General features: G+C 42.9%; 1 protein-coding gene across 2 annotated transcripts in view; it reads left to right on the forward strand.

Annotated features, from left to right (window-relative positions):
• The window catches only part of LOC147673143 (uncharacterized), a 166,849-nt gene that overhangs the window by 130,334 nt on the left and 19,670 nt on the right, over window positions 1–16,845 (forward strand). For both annotated transcript variants that reach the window (XR_015302598.1, XM_086946888.1), the window contains exons 7-8: window positions 1,396–2,846; window positions 13,561–13,616. Coding sequence is in view for 1 of the 2 variants with exons in the window: in XM_086946888.1 (XP_086803014.1) it covers window positions 1,396–2,846; window positions 13,561–13,616 (1,507 nt within the window). In the remaining variant the exon portion in view is untranslated. The remainder of the gene's footprint in view (window positions 1–1,395; window positions 2,847–13,560; window positions 13,617–16,845) is intronic.

Below are 16,845 nucleotides of genomic sequence, written 5' to 3' on the forward strand. Positions count from 1 at the left end.
ACCTGCAGAGTGTTTTTGGCATTCTTTTGTTAAACAGAACAAAAATAATTATTTAACCCTCTTTCGAAAGCTTTCTGTAAAAATGTAATACAGTATTTTCCCCTAGCAAATTTACTTATTTCTTATTTAACTTTCATTTACACTTTTCACCTTATTCCAACTATGAATCGATAAAGTTTTTGGGTGCCTGTTCACATTTCACCTCAGTCGTTACTTTGGAAATGCCTGCAGTTTTAACCCAGGTTCATAGACTAAAGCCTTACCATTCAGCCTGAAGCCTGCTGTAAGAGGTTTCCAATTGCATTGCAATGGTAGCCTCAATTAGATGACACAAAAGATCTAAAGTTACCAAATGAATTGTTTCTGTCTTGTGCTTGGGCTCCAGTTCTTAAACAAGCTGTAGCTCACTCCACAGTCTCTTGCATAGGATTTTGTATGGTAATCATTTGATTACAGAGATTCCCAGAACGCATTCTGTTTCAAAGACTTCTGCTGTTGCAGCTTTACTTAGCAGTACTCCTGTCTTAAATTCTCTTGCTGTCACTATGTGATCAAAACATACACTTTAAAACCAATATTGTCTGCTTTTTGACACCCCAACAGGTTCTCAAAAAATGCAGACTTCCCTAAGCAATCTTTTCTCTTAGCTTATGAAAGTTCTCCTTTAATTTTTTTTTTAGAGAAACGACTTGTAATTGTAGCTCTCCAGAATTAGTATGTTTACTATAATGCCCTGCCCTGATTTCCTTGGGTCTGCATTGTCTGTGGCCTTTTCTCATGGTGCTTCAGAACAAATGGGTGAATTGGCGTGCTGCAGGACATTGATGTTGCTGTAGGAACGTGGCCTGAACTGGGCAATGCCTAATTTTCCTAGCAGATTTGGCATACAGTTTAGGTTTAAAAGATAACAACTGTTGGGTATTGTTGAGCTATATTTTATTTCTAAGTACATTTTAAAAGTTTTTCATGGATCCCTCTGGATTCAGGGTCAGTCTTAAAGGTCATAAATGTAGTGAAGATTGACATGATGAAAAACTGCAGTGGGAGGTAAAAATTATTTTCAAATTCACTTAGTCATACACTTCAAACCATCATTACAGACAGCTTCCAGTCTCCCTTATGCCCTAAAACAACCAACAGAATCCTATTCTACCTCCATACTTACTCTCATAGAATAGTGCTCTAATCACACCAACCTCAAGATCAGAAAAGAATATATTGTAACTAGTGTACAGAATTGAAGCTTGCTGGCAAAGCAGTACATCTTTAGCCTTGAGCTCATCAACACATTGCAAGAACTAATGACTTTGTCAATGATTAGTTTACTTATGCCGGATACATTGCATATATCTGAAGACTTGTCAAAGCTCATCTTTCTTTTTATTATGTTTGTAGGTTTTTGAAACAAAAACAAAGTCAAGCTTATCAGTACTTTTGTAAGAAGCTCACTGAATTCCGCAAAGCCAGTGGTGTGGTCTACGATCCTCTTATATCTTACAACCGCAGAGAAGAAGCCACTCAAGACTCTAAATTGAAAGATTCACAAAGAAGCGATCCTGCCACAAAGCCTCCGGTTATTGAATCTTCTGACCATGGAAAAGCAGTCACACAAGGCTCTGAATCAAAAAGTTCACAAAGCCACGATCATAATAAACCATCTGCCACGAAGCCCCAGGCTATTGGTTCTTCTAAACATAGAGAACCAGCCACTCAAGTCTCTAAATCGAAAGGCTCACATAGCGGTGGTCATAACCCCCTAGCTACTAAGCTTGTAGTCACTGAATCTTCTGACCGTAGAGAAGCAGTCACCCAAGGATCTGAATCAAAAGGTTCACAGAGCTGTCCGCCTAAACTTGCAGCTGAGAAGCTTCCAATCATTGAAATAGACGATTCTGATTGTGAAATCATTGAGCCTCAAATCTATGTGCCAAGGGCTTCTGTGACTCCAGTGCCTGCAATCAAGGGCTGTGGATCCCAGGCCGCCAAGTCGAAACAGCCAACCTTCGTGGATGAGCCTCTAGTCTCATATTGTTCTGAAGATGAAAACTCTGATTCTGAAGATCCGTCCCAGTCAAACCCTGAAAAAAGCCATGAGCTTTCAGTTTCTCCGATGCAAGATGGTGAACCAAGTCATCCTGTAGCCCAAGTGCAAAAGCCTTTACTCATAGAGAGGAAGCCTCAGCCAGTACAAACGCACCATCTTCAGCCTCAGCGATACCTGAAGCCTCATACCCCGCTGCCACAAGGACCAGTGCCCTTACCTCATCTATACTCCCTCCCCCAAGGACCAGTTCCTCGTCCTCCTCCACCTTCCCTACCTCCTCTGCCGCTGGAGCCTCCCCCTCCTTTACCTAAGGAACCAGAGCCAGAGGATACTCCTCCCCTATATACAACCTTTCATCACAGTCTGCCACAGGACCTTCACCCAGATATAAAGCCTGTGCTCCTTCACCCCTCCAATTCAGAGACCCATTCAGCCATCTGTCAAATTCCTAAAACTCTTCCAGAACAACGTTTACCACAAGCTAAGGAGCTTGGAAGTTTTCAAGAGCCCTACATAAAGTGTGAAAAACTTGACCTTGATTGTGAATACTCTGGGCACCCCAGTGTGGGTGCCAGGCCTTGGTTTCAGTCCTCTGAAAGCCAAGGGCTTGAACTTGTGACTGAAGAGGAGCCTTCTCAATCTTTAGAAAAAGTAGTACTTGGGCCAGAAGAGAGCCAAGCTCCCAAAGAGGCGATGCAAAGTGCATCTCCAACACCGTCCCCTCTCCACCGAAAAAGATGTGGACCTTTGAATGGAACCACTCTATCGCCCAAAAGACTGTGTGCTGGAGAAGAACCCACAGGCAAGTATATGAGCTGCATTTTCAAAGCACAAACTTTTAAACTGTTCTCTTCAAATGATGAATAATTTGTTTAAAACTGGTATGGCTATGTTTCTGTGATAGGGTCTTTAGCGCTTTTTATGACTTCTGGTTTAACGCGCTCTATAAATGCTACAATTACAATTAACCAGTTACATTTATCACAGGAATTTTCAATAACATGTGCTTGCAATTTAAGTTCCTACAAAAGTTTGAGAATGGTCTGGGCTTCTTGAAACCACTGAAGACCATTGCATACCGAGCGTGAACGAAGGCAGGTTACAAGTATTTATTACTTTATACTTTTGTTCTATTTTTCCCTTATTTTTAATTGCATGTTGGAGATACAGCCTTCAGCGTGTTTTGCGGTCACCTGTTGGTCAAAGAGGATCGCTCACAGATTGTCTTGAACATATCTTTATTTTATCTTTATCTTTCAGGCTCTGGCTGCAAGGTTAGTGTCTTCCTTTTATCACAAAAATTGTATTACTGGCTAGAGGCATTCAAACCTTTCAGGGTATGTAAAGACCTTGGTTGTTGCAGTACCCCCTCCCTCCCACACACACGTTTTGCCTGGTGTTTGATGCAACTTTGACTGAAGTGTACTGGGTTTCTGTTAACTAGGTCCCTAGTACCAGTGTTCTGTTCCTAATAATGTTTCCCCAATTGGCAAAACCTTTAGCACCCTCTGTAAGTCCCTAGTAAATGGTACCCCTGATACCTAGGGTCTGAGGTTACTAAAGAGGCCTCCTAGGGGCAGCTGCACGAATTGTGCCACCCCAAGGGACCCCTCACCAAGTACATGCAGCGCGGTTATTGCAGGCTACGTGTTTTGGTGCAGACGAAAGTGAAAACGCAACATGTCACAGATCTTGGTGTGCCGTGCCCCCTACACTGCATGTAAAATTGTAAGACACACCCCTACAATAGGCCTAACAGCCCTAAGGCAGGGTGCTGAATATTATATGTGAGGGAATACCTGCATGAGCAGATATGCCCCTGTGCTGGTCAGTCCTATTACTTCCAGTACAAGTGACCAGAGAAGCCATTTTAAACAAGTGCTGGACACTGGTGAAAATAAGTTCCCCAGCTACATGATGGCTTCACTGAAAATAGTAATGTTTGGTATCAAACATCACGCATTGGTAAACCTACACTGATACCAGTGTTGGAATTACCAATAAATGGAGACTGGCGGGGGGAGAATCAGTTGCAGTGGACTTGCTTTGGGGGTGAGATCAATCATAGGGGGGTGCACAAAGCTGCACTAAACCTACACCACCAGCGTCACAGGGGTGGCCGGTTGCAGAGTGCAAATTCAGCATTGGGCACCCAATGCTCTTCAATGGAGAACTTGCTTCAAACAAGCAGGCTGCAGGCGTCACACCAGAGTGGCAGTAGGAGACCAGCGACAGTATAGGTAAGTAGAGATAAAGGAGGCTGTAGGGGAACCCTCGTTTCAAATCACCAAGGCCCAGGGGCTTCGGGTGACGGGGTGACTTTAGACATTGGGTTCTTCTTATCGGAGCCGGTCTCAGGCACGGGAAGCCTCTGGATTCAGGCTGCAGGCATTGCCGTGGAGTCCAGGAGGGGTCAGCCACCGCTGGACTTGAAGTCAGGATCGCTGGGGAACCTGTTGTGGGTTGATAGCCCACCTGGATACGGACCAAAGGCATCAGGTGCAGAGTGGGCAGGACTCCTAGATCCAGAGGGCATTGGCATCCTTTGTGTTGTTTCTTGGGGACAAAACTGCTGTCCTCTGGAGTTCTGGTCTTTGTCAGAGATCAGGCAGTCTTCAGGTTTCTGGAAGTCCATGGCTGCAGGATGGGCATTGTCTTCTCCCAGGGTCTTTGAAGCTGGAGACAGGCCGGTACAGCTGATGCCAAATCACTAATCGTCTTCAGGTTTTGCTGCACAGTGTTGTCTTCGTTCCTCTTAGGTCGCAGGTATCTATTTTTCATTCTGAGGGAGCCTTCTAAATACTAGATTTAGGTGTGTAGGAGTAGCAGGTAGGGCCATTGGGCACCTCACCTGGGGTGACTACACCCTCTATTATGCCACTCCTTTGGGAGGGGGGCACAGTCCTGTCTCTGATTGTAAGAGTCCCCTCATCTTTAAGATGGAGAGGACTGAAACTGTTCTTAACTTAGCCTCCTCCACCTGAGTGGTGGAGTTGGCACCATCCTAGTCTTTTTAAGTTTGCCTGCAGGTTTTCTGGCCCATAGTGGGGGTGTAAACTGGTGGCTGCCATCTGCTGCTACCATCAAAACCTGGGGGGTGGGGGCACATTACAAAAGCAGAAGGCCTTTGAAGCTTCCACATCAAGCACTGTGCCCATCCTGGGTGAGAAGGTGTGACACCTCTGCCCAGGATGTTCTGTTCCCAGCAAGCATAGGCTCTACACCCAGGGTTCCAGAAAAATGTTTGTGTGTGGCAGGTTGCTTAAAGCCAGTCAGTGACCACACCAAGGTCGGTAGGTTTTCAGGAGGCACCTTTGATGTGCCCCCTGAGTACATGGTTGAATAAATCTCACACTGGCATCAGTGGGGATTTATTACAAGGAGCTGTTTGGTACCAAAAAATCCTGGTTTCAGTGAAGCCATCATGGTGCTGGGGAACTAGAGTTGTCAAGTTTCCAGCCCATGTACTTCTTATGGCTTCCCTGGCACTTAAATTCTTTAAGAATTGGAAAAGTACTGAAGGGTTATATCTACTGCTGCAGATATGCCGTCACCTGTGGTATAGTGCACACTGCCTTAGGGCTGTACGGTCTGCTAGAGGTGTGACTTACTATACCTTGAGGTGTGCAGGCTGTCATGGCACCTAGGCAGCGTGCCATGTCGACTTTCTCGTTTTTCACCTCTAGGGGCATGCACGCTGCAAGGGTAGTGGTTTAGTTGTGTGAGGGGGTCCCAGGGATCCCACTTCACCTTCCAGGCCCTTTGTACCCAGAGTACTACTTACAAGGGGCTTACAGGGTGGCAGAAGTACCTATTGTGGATATGTTTGTAGGGAAAAAGCACTGGCACATGGGAATTGGTTGGTAGGGACCATGTGCACTACAATCGAAACCACGTCAAATACCAAGCAAAAAGTGGGGGCTAAACATGTCAAAAGAGGCACTTTCTCTCAGACTAGCCCATCACAGGAGCGTGGGACTTTGACTATCATGGCTTGGTTGACAGTTTTTCTGCCTAGGTATATTTTGGTGGTTTCTGTCTAAACTACGGTAGTAGAAGATCGGCTATACTTTTCCATGTGCTTGTTTTCTGTCTTGGTCATAGTTTCCCAAGAAGACTTTGGAGATTACTCTTCCAGGCAGTTGATGCACTGCCTTGAGTCTCTGTGTTAGCTTAGTGCAAGAGTCTTCTGTTTGAAACCAGTTGGGCCATACACAGCCAGGCAGCTCTTTTGTGAATTTCTACAACCTTTGTTTCCACTATTATGTAGTGGGTCAATGGTTTGCCATTTGTTGAGGATTGTGGAGCCAGCAATATAGCTTGAATATAGGGAATGAAAATGTGTGACATTTGACTTTAGTGGCTTATCCAGATCATCATCATGATACTCATATAGACTATTAGACTCTGTCTTGGTTTGATTTGGTCTGATGTTTGTCACCTAATTAAGAAAAGTTATTTTTGCAATTAAAATTCTGTGAATGTATTGTAGAAAATAATTCTATTGGCAAAATGGAGTACAACTTTTAGTTTGATACGAAGTAAAGCCTACCATGTTGGGGGAAGTAGTGCCGTCTGCTGTCGTTTTACATTAAAATTGTGGGAAAGTGCATAGAGAGCCTGTCTGCAAGGGCACTAAAGACAGGTGAGCATTTGTTATGTTATGTTACAATAGTTTATATAGCGCTCAGCTGCCCCAGCAAAGGGGCGTCCCGTAGATTAGTAGCAGAAAAATAACTGACTCCAGTGAGAATTTCATTCCAGCTTTCCACAGCAACATGAGGTAGAGTACTTCAAATTGAAGGACTGTAAGAAAAATGATGTTAAATGTAGTTTGTAACATTCCACTGCTCCCCTAATACTTACACAAATTACAAAAAGTTTGATGATACAGCCTATGTAAATGATAAAAAGAAGTTCACAACTCCACATGAACCTGATTTTATGTGACGTCATTCTTTTTTTTGTGTACCGTTACAATGACTTCAAACAAAATTTCTTCAAAGCCATCTGTGTAGGACAGCTAAACACAGAGAACAATCTAGCATTTGAGCGTTTAATTCCCATGCTCAACTTTTAATAACTTTTTGGACAATTACAGATTATAGCTCAACTAGTCGCTCTTTTTATTTGGTTGCATTTAATTACATTGTGCATTGTACATTACATTTCTCTGCAATCTTGCTGCTTTTTGGACTCTGAACTCGACGTGCTGCCTGTGAGTACAGAACTCTCTGCCTCTCATCAACTTACAACTCGCGGTACCCGCTGCGCGGGTCCCGCTTCGCCAGAGGCTATTTCTGCACAGCGCCAGTGTTTGGAACCTTCCCTTGGGTGTTGGGACCTGCAGGGCTGCGAGCGTGTTGTGGGCGCAGGACTCCTAGTCCCAGGAGCACCCACTACTCCCAAGTAGTAACAGCTGGGACGCTCTCCCTGCAGGCTCCTCCCCTTGCTAGGCAACGCTGTAAAAACCTGCCTCCTGCCTGCACCTGAGGATTTCTCTGCAATCTTGCTGCTTTTTGGACTCTGAACTCGACGTGCTGCCTGTGAGTACAGAACTCTCTGCTTCTCATCAACTTACAACTCGCGGTACCCGCTGCGCGGGTCCCGCTTCGCCAGAGGCTATTTCTGCACAGCGCCAGTGTTTGGAACCTTCCCTAGGGTGTTGGGACCTGCAGGGCTGCGAGCGTGTTGTGGGCGCAGGACTCAAAGTCCCAGGAGCACCCACTACTCCCAAGTAGTAACAGCTGGGACGCTCTCCCTGCAGGCTCCTCTCCCTCACCTATCAGCCAGTATATTTACAACTAGGGTGTTCCGCTGCGCGGGAGGGCGCCGGGAGAAGCCCGGGACAAGGGCGGGACCGACTGTGACCGACAGAGACCGATTGAGGCTGGGCTGGGCCACCCCTCTTTAGTGTGTAATTGTACACTGTTCCTCTAGATAGCATGACTACCAAGAAATTGAAATTGAGATCAGGAAGAGTGTTAGTTGGTAGAGCTTGTTCTAAAACTAAATCCAATCCATTACGAAACAAAGATGGCTCTGCTTTACAACTAAAGAGTAAATGTCAACTTTATTCTTTATGGGATAAGGGTAAGGAGAAAGTAGACCAGGAGGGGGCCCTTACGAAAACTACTAACATTAATTGTAAGGAATATGTACAAGATTCTCCTGTTGTCAAAAATGATAGTATACTGTCAGGTATTACTGTTTTACCCACCCCAGATGATATACTAAATAAAAATCAAGAGGGAGATACTAACTATCTTTTTGAAACCCAAGGAAAAGCAGTGGATGCTGCTGATTTAGGCAGCACTTCTGTCTTTCCTGTTGTGGCTCTAGTACACAATTTTCCCTCTCCTTCTAAAGTAAGCCAAAAAATCTATTCGAAAATCTCTTCCCCCTTGCATATCCTTCCAGAGGATTACACCCTCCCTGATATAAATCTAGAATCTCAGAAAGAATCAATAAAAACACAGAACCCCTTTCATGCTCAGGATATTATAACTACCTCTAGGTTACATCTGTATAGTAGTACTCCGTCAAAAAATTCTGAGATTTCCACCCCTGAAATGAACTTATTTCTCAGTCCTACTCATATCCATAACAAACATTTAGGAAATTCTTTTACAAGAGAAGATAATGTAATTTCGAATTCCTTATCTTCTCTGGAACGGCTTATTTCATCAATTTTACAGCTATTGGAAAGAATGGTTAATGGATCAGATAATGTATTAGACACAGTAACATTGATTTTAAAGGCACTGTTGAGTAACAAAATAGGATTAGATGGCGGTTTTGACCAAAAAATAATCACTCCATCTAATAATTTAAATATGGAAGCAAATGAGGAAATAAAAAATATAAAAGTAACCCCTGAGGCACTTTTATCGTCAGATCCCCTGGTTAAAACTAATACTAATACTGCAGTTACTCCTGAACCATCTGTACAAAGGAAGGAGAATCCATCTAATGGTAATTGCGTAGCTTTTATTAGTCAGGAGATCGAGACTTTATTGCCCCCAGAGGATAATTCAAGTAATGTTTTACCCCCCATCTTCCCAATTTTCATTCCACAATCAAATAAAGAAACTCCAGTCCCTCCTACTACTTTAGAAAAAATTTCATCATTAAGGGAGGAAAAAAAAGGAAATAAAAGCATCAAAAAAACAACGATGCAAAAAAAGAAAACCAAATCGTAGATTTTACAAAAAAAGGCAAAGGAAAATAATTTTTGATTGTGAACAAGAACCCTCGCTGGATAACTCCAATCCAGTGGATCTTGACTCAACAAACATAAAAGAAGATTATCATTCGCTCATAAGTCAACAACATCTTGATGAGCAAACTGAAGTGGTGAAAGAAAAAAAATCCAACTTCAATTATAGTTTCCAAACCAAAGCCACCTCTTAACCCTTCGGCTATTGCTTTTTCAGATGTTGTTGCAACTGATCATATATCCAAAACAGTGCCTAAGATCAGAAACAATGTGGATACTCTTTATCTTGATTTCATACCTATTTTTGATCCTGACCTCATTTTAAATAGATCTGCCTTAGTTAAGTGTTTTCACGAAATAGAAAGCTTAAAATTGATCCAGTCTGTAGATCTAGACATAATTTCATTAATAAACTCTGAGAATGGAAGGATAACACGGGTAAAATTTTACTCAAAATTGGTAACAAACCATGTCTTACAATGGGCAGAAGAATTCCAAATAAGAGGAATTGATGTTGATCCCTTTATACCGGTTAAAATAGAAAATCATAAATATCAAAAAATGTCATTTTATCAAGGCATAAAATCCGGTCCTCGCGATGGCCTTACGGCAGCGCCTGAAGAGCTAAAAATACGGATATCAAAAAATGACCGACAGGTGATAATTAATAATCCGTTGCCCATCAAACAAACTAGGGTAAAGGATATTGATCAGGAATGGAGTTGGTTGCCCGCTGTCTTATCAGATAAATCAGGTTTTGCAGCCAAAATGAATTCAGAGTTTTAACGATAACTTAAAAATAATATCGTGGAACATTGCTGGATTAAACCAGAGCTCAGAAAAGCTGTTATTTTTGCAGTCTCTTGACGCTGATATTATCTGTTTGCAGGAAACGTGGTTGGCAGGGAACTTTCCGGTTGTAAAAGATTATTATGTTTTGGAGAGTAGTGCTATTCCCTCTATGAGAGGCCGAGCAAAGGGAGGGTTAGCCTGCCTTCTGTCCAACAAGGTTAAATGGAACTATACTCACTACCAGGATCCAAATAAATTATTTCAGGCAATAACTATAACAAACTCCGCCATGGACGCCTCTCAGAAATCGTTTGTAATAATAAATGCTTATTTGCCTCCAGAAGCAAAGTATAATTCGAGTATTAAGATGATTAGTTCTTTTATATTAAATTTACAGGAATCCCCTTTTCCCCCCCACATTTTACTACTAGGAGATCTAAATGGTAAAATATCTAATTATGCCCTTGAGATATTTAGGAATAAGATAAGAGAGGAAGCATTTATGATACCTAAAGCTATCTTTCCGGAGAGCATTAAAATAAATAAAAGAGGGAAATTAATATTAGAGAGTTTATCCGAGGTAGACTGCATTATAATTAATGGAAGGTTCCCTTCGGATATTCCCGCCCATTTCACTCACAAATTAGGAAATGGTGGTTCTATCCTCGACTATATGATAGTTGATAGTACCTTCTTTTGTTTCTTAGATGATTTTTCCGTTCTAGTTACTGATCTTAGTGATCATAATGTTCTACTTTTAACACTAAATATAACATCATCTCAAAGGGATTCATGGAAAATTGGTAATGATTTATTGAACATTAATAATAAAGGGAAATGTTATTGGAATTTAGGGTCCATTAGAAGTTTGTCTAATATATTAGAACACACAGCTGAGAATTTAAGTTCATGGGAAGGTAGAGAGCTATTTTATTTTGCGTCTCTTTTACAAACTTTAAAAACTAAAGTTCGAAAGCCACAATCAAGAAAGCCAATTCCTAAAATCCCTCCTGACCTTCGTTACCTAAATAAAGAAATAAATAAATTAGTCAGGGCTCAATATCTTTCCTTTATTCCTGAACGTAGGCAGAGAATTTCTCTTCTGAGAAGAAGAAGAAATAGGTTAAAGGTTAGATTAAAACGGGAGAAAGAAGATGCTCTCTGGGTTAAGCTTCATGAGGCATCTAAGAATGGGCAGGTAAAGTCTTTCTGGTCATTAATTGGAGAAGGATGTGGGGTGCGATCCAGACCCTCTCCTATATCCATTAACGAGCAGACATGGGTTGATTTTATACAACAACTATATAATAGCAATGATGAGAAGTTCTGTCCTGATAAACTGCAGGAGGATTCAACCCCATATGACCCTCCTTCTGAATTAGAAATAGTTGCAGCAATCAAAGCTTTACGCTCATCTGGTGCACTAGGCCCAGATGAAATCCCAATTTCCGTGCTAAAATCCTATAGCACGTTATGGGGAAAAATCTTATACCCAGTCTTTAAACTTTGCTTTATTAATGGCACGGTTCCACATTCTTGGAAGGGGAGTTTACTAATCCCGCTCCATAAAAAGGGGGCTAGAGACTTACCTCAAAATTATAGACAAATAGCCCTCTTAGATGCCATAGGCAAAGTTTTTTCTAAATGTTTATTGAATAGTTTAAATGATTGGGTAACGAAATCTGCAATACTCCCGTTGGAACAGACTGGATTTAGGAAACAGCATGGTACTTTGGATAATCTTACTGCTCTTCAAATCCTGGTGGAAAAATATGTTTCAGTTCGTAGAGGGGGTGTATTTGGGGCTTTCATTGACTTCTCTACGGCTTTTGATAAAGTGGATAGGCCCCTGCTGTGGAGTAAGTTAACCAAATTAGAGATACCATCTAGTTTATTAAAATTAGTTATCGCACTACATACAGATACTTGGTGCAGAGTTTTAATGGGTGGCGAGCGAGGACTGTCTAGGGTTATACCCACAGATAATGGTCTGAAACAGGGCTGTCTATTGGCTCCCCTGTTATTCTCCCTATATATCGCCGACCTCCCCAAAGCTATTTTATCAACCAGTAATGGTATTGCTCCACTTTTGGGGAGAGCTCCAATAGCGTGCTTAATGTACGCAGATGATATCTTAATCTTGGACCTCACCCCAAAAGGTTTGAATAGCCGCTTACAAGCCCTGTCCTCCTACGCTAAGGCTCACTTTTTAAAAATCAATATCTCAAAGAGTAAAATAATGTGCTTTCAGAGAAAGAGAAATTCCAAATATGAAAATTACTACTGGTCCATTGGGGGTGAAAGATTGGAAGTAGTGAAATCTTATCCCTTCCTTGGTAAGATAGTCATGAACAATCTTAGTGAAAAAGCCCACACGGAGAATAACAACAGAAAAGCCCTTGTTCAAGGGAAGAGTCTTATTTCCCTCTACAAAGCGACTGGCAGATGGCATTTTTCCATATTGCTCGAGGTTTTCCGAGCAAAAATCCCTGCATCCCTAATCTATGGATTAGAAATAGTGGACATGGCATGCTGGAATTTTTTAGATTCTACTGAAGGAAAAATATTACGCAATTTAGCCTCTGTCAGTACCGCAAATTCTACCTCCTCTTTAAGACGAGAATTTGGATTGCGCAGCTCTCGGGCTCAGGCATCTGCGAGTGTGGTGCGTTGGGTCTATAACATTGCAAGAGGAATGCCTGGCACATTGAGATACCTAATAAAAAATGAGTTGTTGGGTTCCTTTAACGCTCATTCCTCCATTGTGAGGAATTTCCGACAGGCTGTTGCTCTACTACAGCTAGACGAACAAAGTCTTTTCACATTATCTGACACCCAACTGAAGTTATCTTTAAAATCTGCCTCTTGGGAGCTGAGCTTTAGAGTTGATAGTGGGACCAGTAGAGCGGTGAGTGGAATGTTCCCTATTGGTAAATTTTGTAAAATAAAAACTCCCCAACCATACATATGCTGGAATCTTCCTCATGGAATTAGGCGATTTATGCTGCTGTTAAGGTATAATTTGCTCCCGTTAAATTGCCTTCTGTCCAAATGGTATGGTAGTTCAGATATCTGTAATCATTGTAACCTTAATACCCAGGATATGTACCATGTTGTTTTCGTTTGTCCGGCCCTTATGGCATTTAGACGTAAATGGCTAAGACCTATGTGCCTCCATCTGGGCATTCGTACTGCTTATGATTTCATTGAAGCAATGCTTAATCCCCCCGATGAAATGTTTTGTTTTAAATTATTTTATTTCTTTAAATGCTTTTTAACATTATATTGATTACTTAATACTATGTATATTTTCTTTGTACTTTTTATGGAATTTTGTTGTATGACTTTATGAATTTTTATGTGGATCTCTTTTGAGTTCCGTTATCATAATAAATAAATTTAAATTTAAATTTACATTGTGCAGTGTCATTGAGCAAGAAAATGCTGGCACTTGTTATTTGGTTTATTTAGCATATGGCAACTTTGGTTTCTATTTTACTTTTAGCCCCAGACAACGTTGGAATTCAAAAGACAAGAAATGGTCAATCAGTTGAAATAAAGGTGAGATGAGCAGAAGTTTCCTCTGTGCTGGTATGCATTTTGAGTTCTAGCTTGATTTATTGCAGCTTTACAGTGTGAAATTAATTTTGCCTTGACATAGAGGGTGTCCACAAGGAAAAGTATAGTACAAGTGAAGCAACTTTCAAGAAAGAGGCCAATGAAATTCCTTCACCCTTGCATTAGCATGCCTAGCACCAAACAAAATGGTTTAGAGGGCATTTCTGGAAATCCCTACAAAGAATTAAAGGTCTGTTTCAGCACAAATGTTATCCCACGGGTGAACAGACTTGGGGACCACCAGGAGCATTGCATCACCACCCTGAAGAGGTGGTGCCCTTGTATACTAGATGCCCTGGAGCCACTTTAGCCAATAACTGGCAACCAGTGCACATGTCTTAGACCTAAGAACAATATGCTGTGTTTCCACAGTCTAGAAATTAAATGTTGGGTGTCCTTCTGCACACACTACTATTTTTGATTTGATACTCTAGCAGACCCACAAACGGAGCGGTAGCAGCAAAGATTATGAATTGCCTCAGCATGGTTAACTTGGAGGATTAAATGCTGCAACTTTCTTCAACACTTACATTGAAATAGTTTTTTAGGTCTCGCCTGTCGATGCGCATGCGCATCGAGCAAGCGAGACTATTGCGAGTTATCCACACTTTATCCACACTGCAAGGAATCGTGGCGATTCCTTGCAGTGCCCGTGACTTTTAAGGTCAATGCGCATGCGCATTAAGCTTATGCGCATGCGCATTGACCTTAAAAGTCACGGGCGCGTGCACGTCCGTGTTTGTTTACCCTTGCCTACTCTCTCTCTCCCCTCTCCGCCCCCGTTCCGCCCCCTCCCCTCCCCGCCGTGTCGCATTTCTCCTCCCCCCTCCCCTCTCTTCCGTCCGTCCGTCTTTCCCACTCTACAAATTTTTGTTTACCCGTGTCGCATTTCTCCTCCCCCTCCCCTCCCTTCCTTCGTCTCACCTCTCCCCTCTCCGCCCCCTCCCCGCTGATCCTGTCTGCAACAGAGGCTTCTCCGAGGCCCCATCTCCTGGCGCCGGTCCTGTCTGCCGTCTCTCTCAAAGGCCCCCCTTCCCTCGCTGTTTGCGTCAGCCTTAGCGCTTCCCCAATCACCCGCTGTCCCCCCATTGGCCTCTGCCCTCGCCATCGACATGCAGTACACACGGTTGTTGTTTATTTATTTCCTTTGTGGTTATTGACCTAAGCAGCCATGTGACACGCATCTCATTAGCACGTTGCCAAGGAAACCCCGAAACATGAGGGGGCGGTAGGACGCCGGCAGCTTTCCTGGATTCTGCGACCTCCTCACACGGCAGAGGATGAAGAGAGCGCAGGGTGGCACGGCGCTCGCTATGCCCAGATGGGTGCCCAGGGCTGCGCGCACAGGGAGGTTGGCATGTTTTATTCCATGCTCTCAGGATCTGGCCGGAGTGCGTACACGGATCATGTCTCAGACGCTAAAAGTGTTCATCCGAAATAGTGAAACCATCTCAGCTTTTATTATATCCAAAGTGAATATGCATGGCCCATTTTTACATAATCTCAACTTCTGTGGTGGTTATTTGCATATGCGTTGGTCATTCGGAAAGCAGGACTAGATTTTGGGTTCGTTGGCGATTAATAAACGCTCCATTAATGCAATTACAGTATATAACCCTCCTCGCCCACAATAATACCACAACACTCAGCTGCCAGGTAGTAGATTGTAACTCTAACAGGCTGCATAATAATGCCCTTATACCGCTTGTTTTCTTAACCTCCGAGTTCCTGCAGCCCAGCTCTGCCATGAGAGCGGAAGTGCCGTGAGAGAACAGCTGTTATTTATTTTTCGTCTCCTGTGACATAACTGGTTGGCTTCTCGTCACTGAAATGTCCTTACCTCCCAATATTGTGTAATTTATGAAAGCAATTGATAACATGCGAGGGAACAGTGAAATATACGTTTGCCACAGGCTGGGATACGTTTTTAATACAGATGGATCATTCATTGCCTCGTAGTCATTGGTTAACAGTTGCAGTTTCGTCCTTTACAATGGCATGGATGTACACGGTCCTGAAATCGCAGCGACCTTGTTTTTAAATTCTCTCAGATGACTCTGGCTTATCGGGCAGCATGGATATTGCCCCTTTAGATCTGTGGCAGTCACACATCAGGGTCTGCCAGGCACGTGACTGATTTTGCCATACCTACTTTGTGATCGCGAACCAGTGGTGTGCTGGAGGACCTCATAATTTCCTTGCATGCCAAAGTACTTTTGAGTACCTCACAGTGGTAATGGTGTAATGTATTTACACTGCTAAGAGTAGCTACATCAAGCGTATAACACAGTTGGAAGCTTTTTTTCTGTATAGGTATGTTGTTTTAGTCTATTTCTCCTCCCCCCTCCCCTCTCTTCCCTCCAGCTTGTTTTTTGTTTATTTGACCCGCTCCGCCCCCTCCCCTTCCCGCCGTGTCGCATTTCTCCTCCCCCCTCCCCTCTCTTCCCTCCGGCTTCTTTTTTCTTAACCTCCGAGTTCCTGCAGCCCAGCTCTGCCATGAGAGCGGAAGTGCCGTGAGAGAACAGCTGTTATTTATTTTTCGTCTCCTGTGACATAACTGGTTGGCTTCTCGTCACTGAAATGTCCTTACCTCCCAATATTGTGTAATTTATGAAAGCAATTGATAACATGCGAGGGAACAGTGAAATATACGTTTGCCACAGGCTGGGATACGTTTTGAATACAGATGGATCATTCATTGCCTCGTAGTCATTGGTTAACAGTTGCAGTTTCGTCCTTTACAATGGCATGGATGTACACGGTCCTGAAATCGCAGCGACCTTGTTTTTAAATTCTCTCAGATGACTCTGGCTTATCGGGCAGCATGGATATTGCCCCTTTAGATCTGTGGCAGTCACACATCAGGGTCTGCCAGGCACGTGACTGATTTTGCCATACCTACTTTGTGATCGCGAACCAGTGGTGTGCTGGAGGACCTCATAATTTCCTTGCATGCCAGTGTACTTTTGAGTACCTCACAGTGGTAATGGTGTAATGTATTTACACTGCTAAGAGTAGCTACATCAAGCGTATAACACAGTTGGAAGCTTTTTTTCTGTATAGGTATGTTGTTTTAGTCTGATGTGACAGCTAAAGTTGCCCCCGACAGTTCAACTTGACGGCCATATGATAAGTGCCAAACTGCCACTTTAATCAAATGTTATGATTTCTT

The sequence above is a fragment of the Lissotriton vulgaris genome, chromosome 12, assembly GCF_964263255.1.
Source record: "Lissotriton vulgaris chromosome 12, aLisVul1.2, whole genome shotgun sequence".
In the NCBI taxonomy this organism is placed as follows: domain Eukaryota; kingdom Metazoa; phylum Chordata; class Amphibia; order Caudata; family Salamandridae; genus Lissotriton; species Lissotriton vulgaris.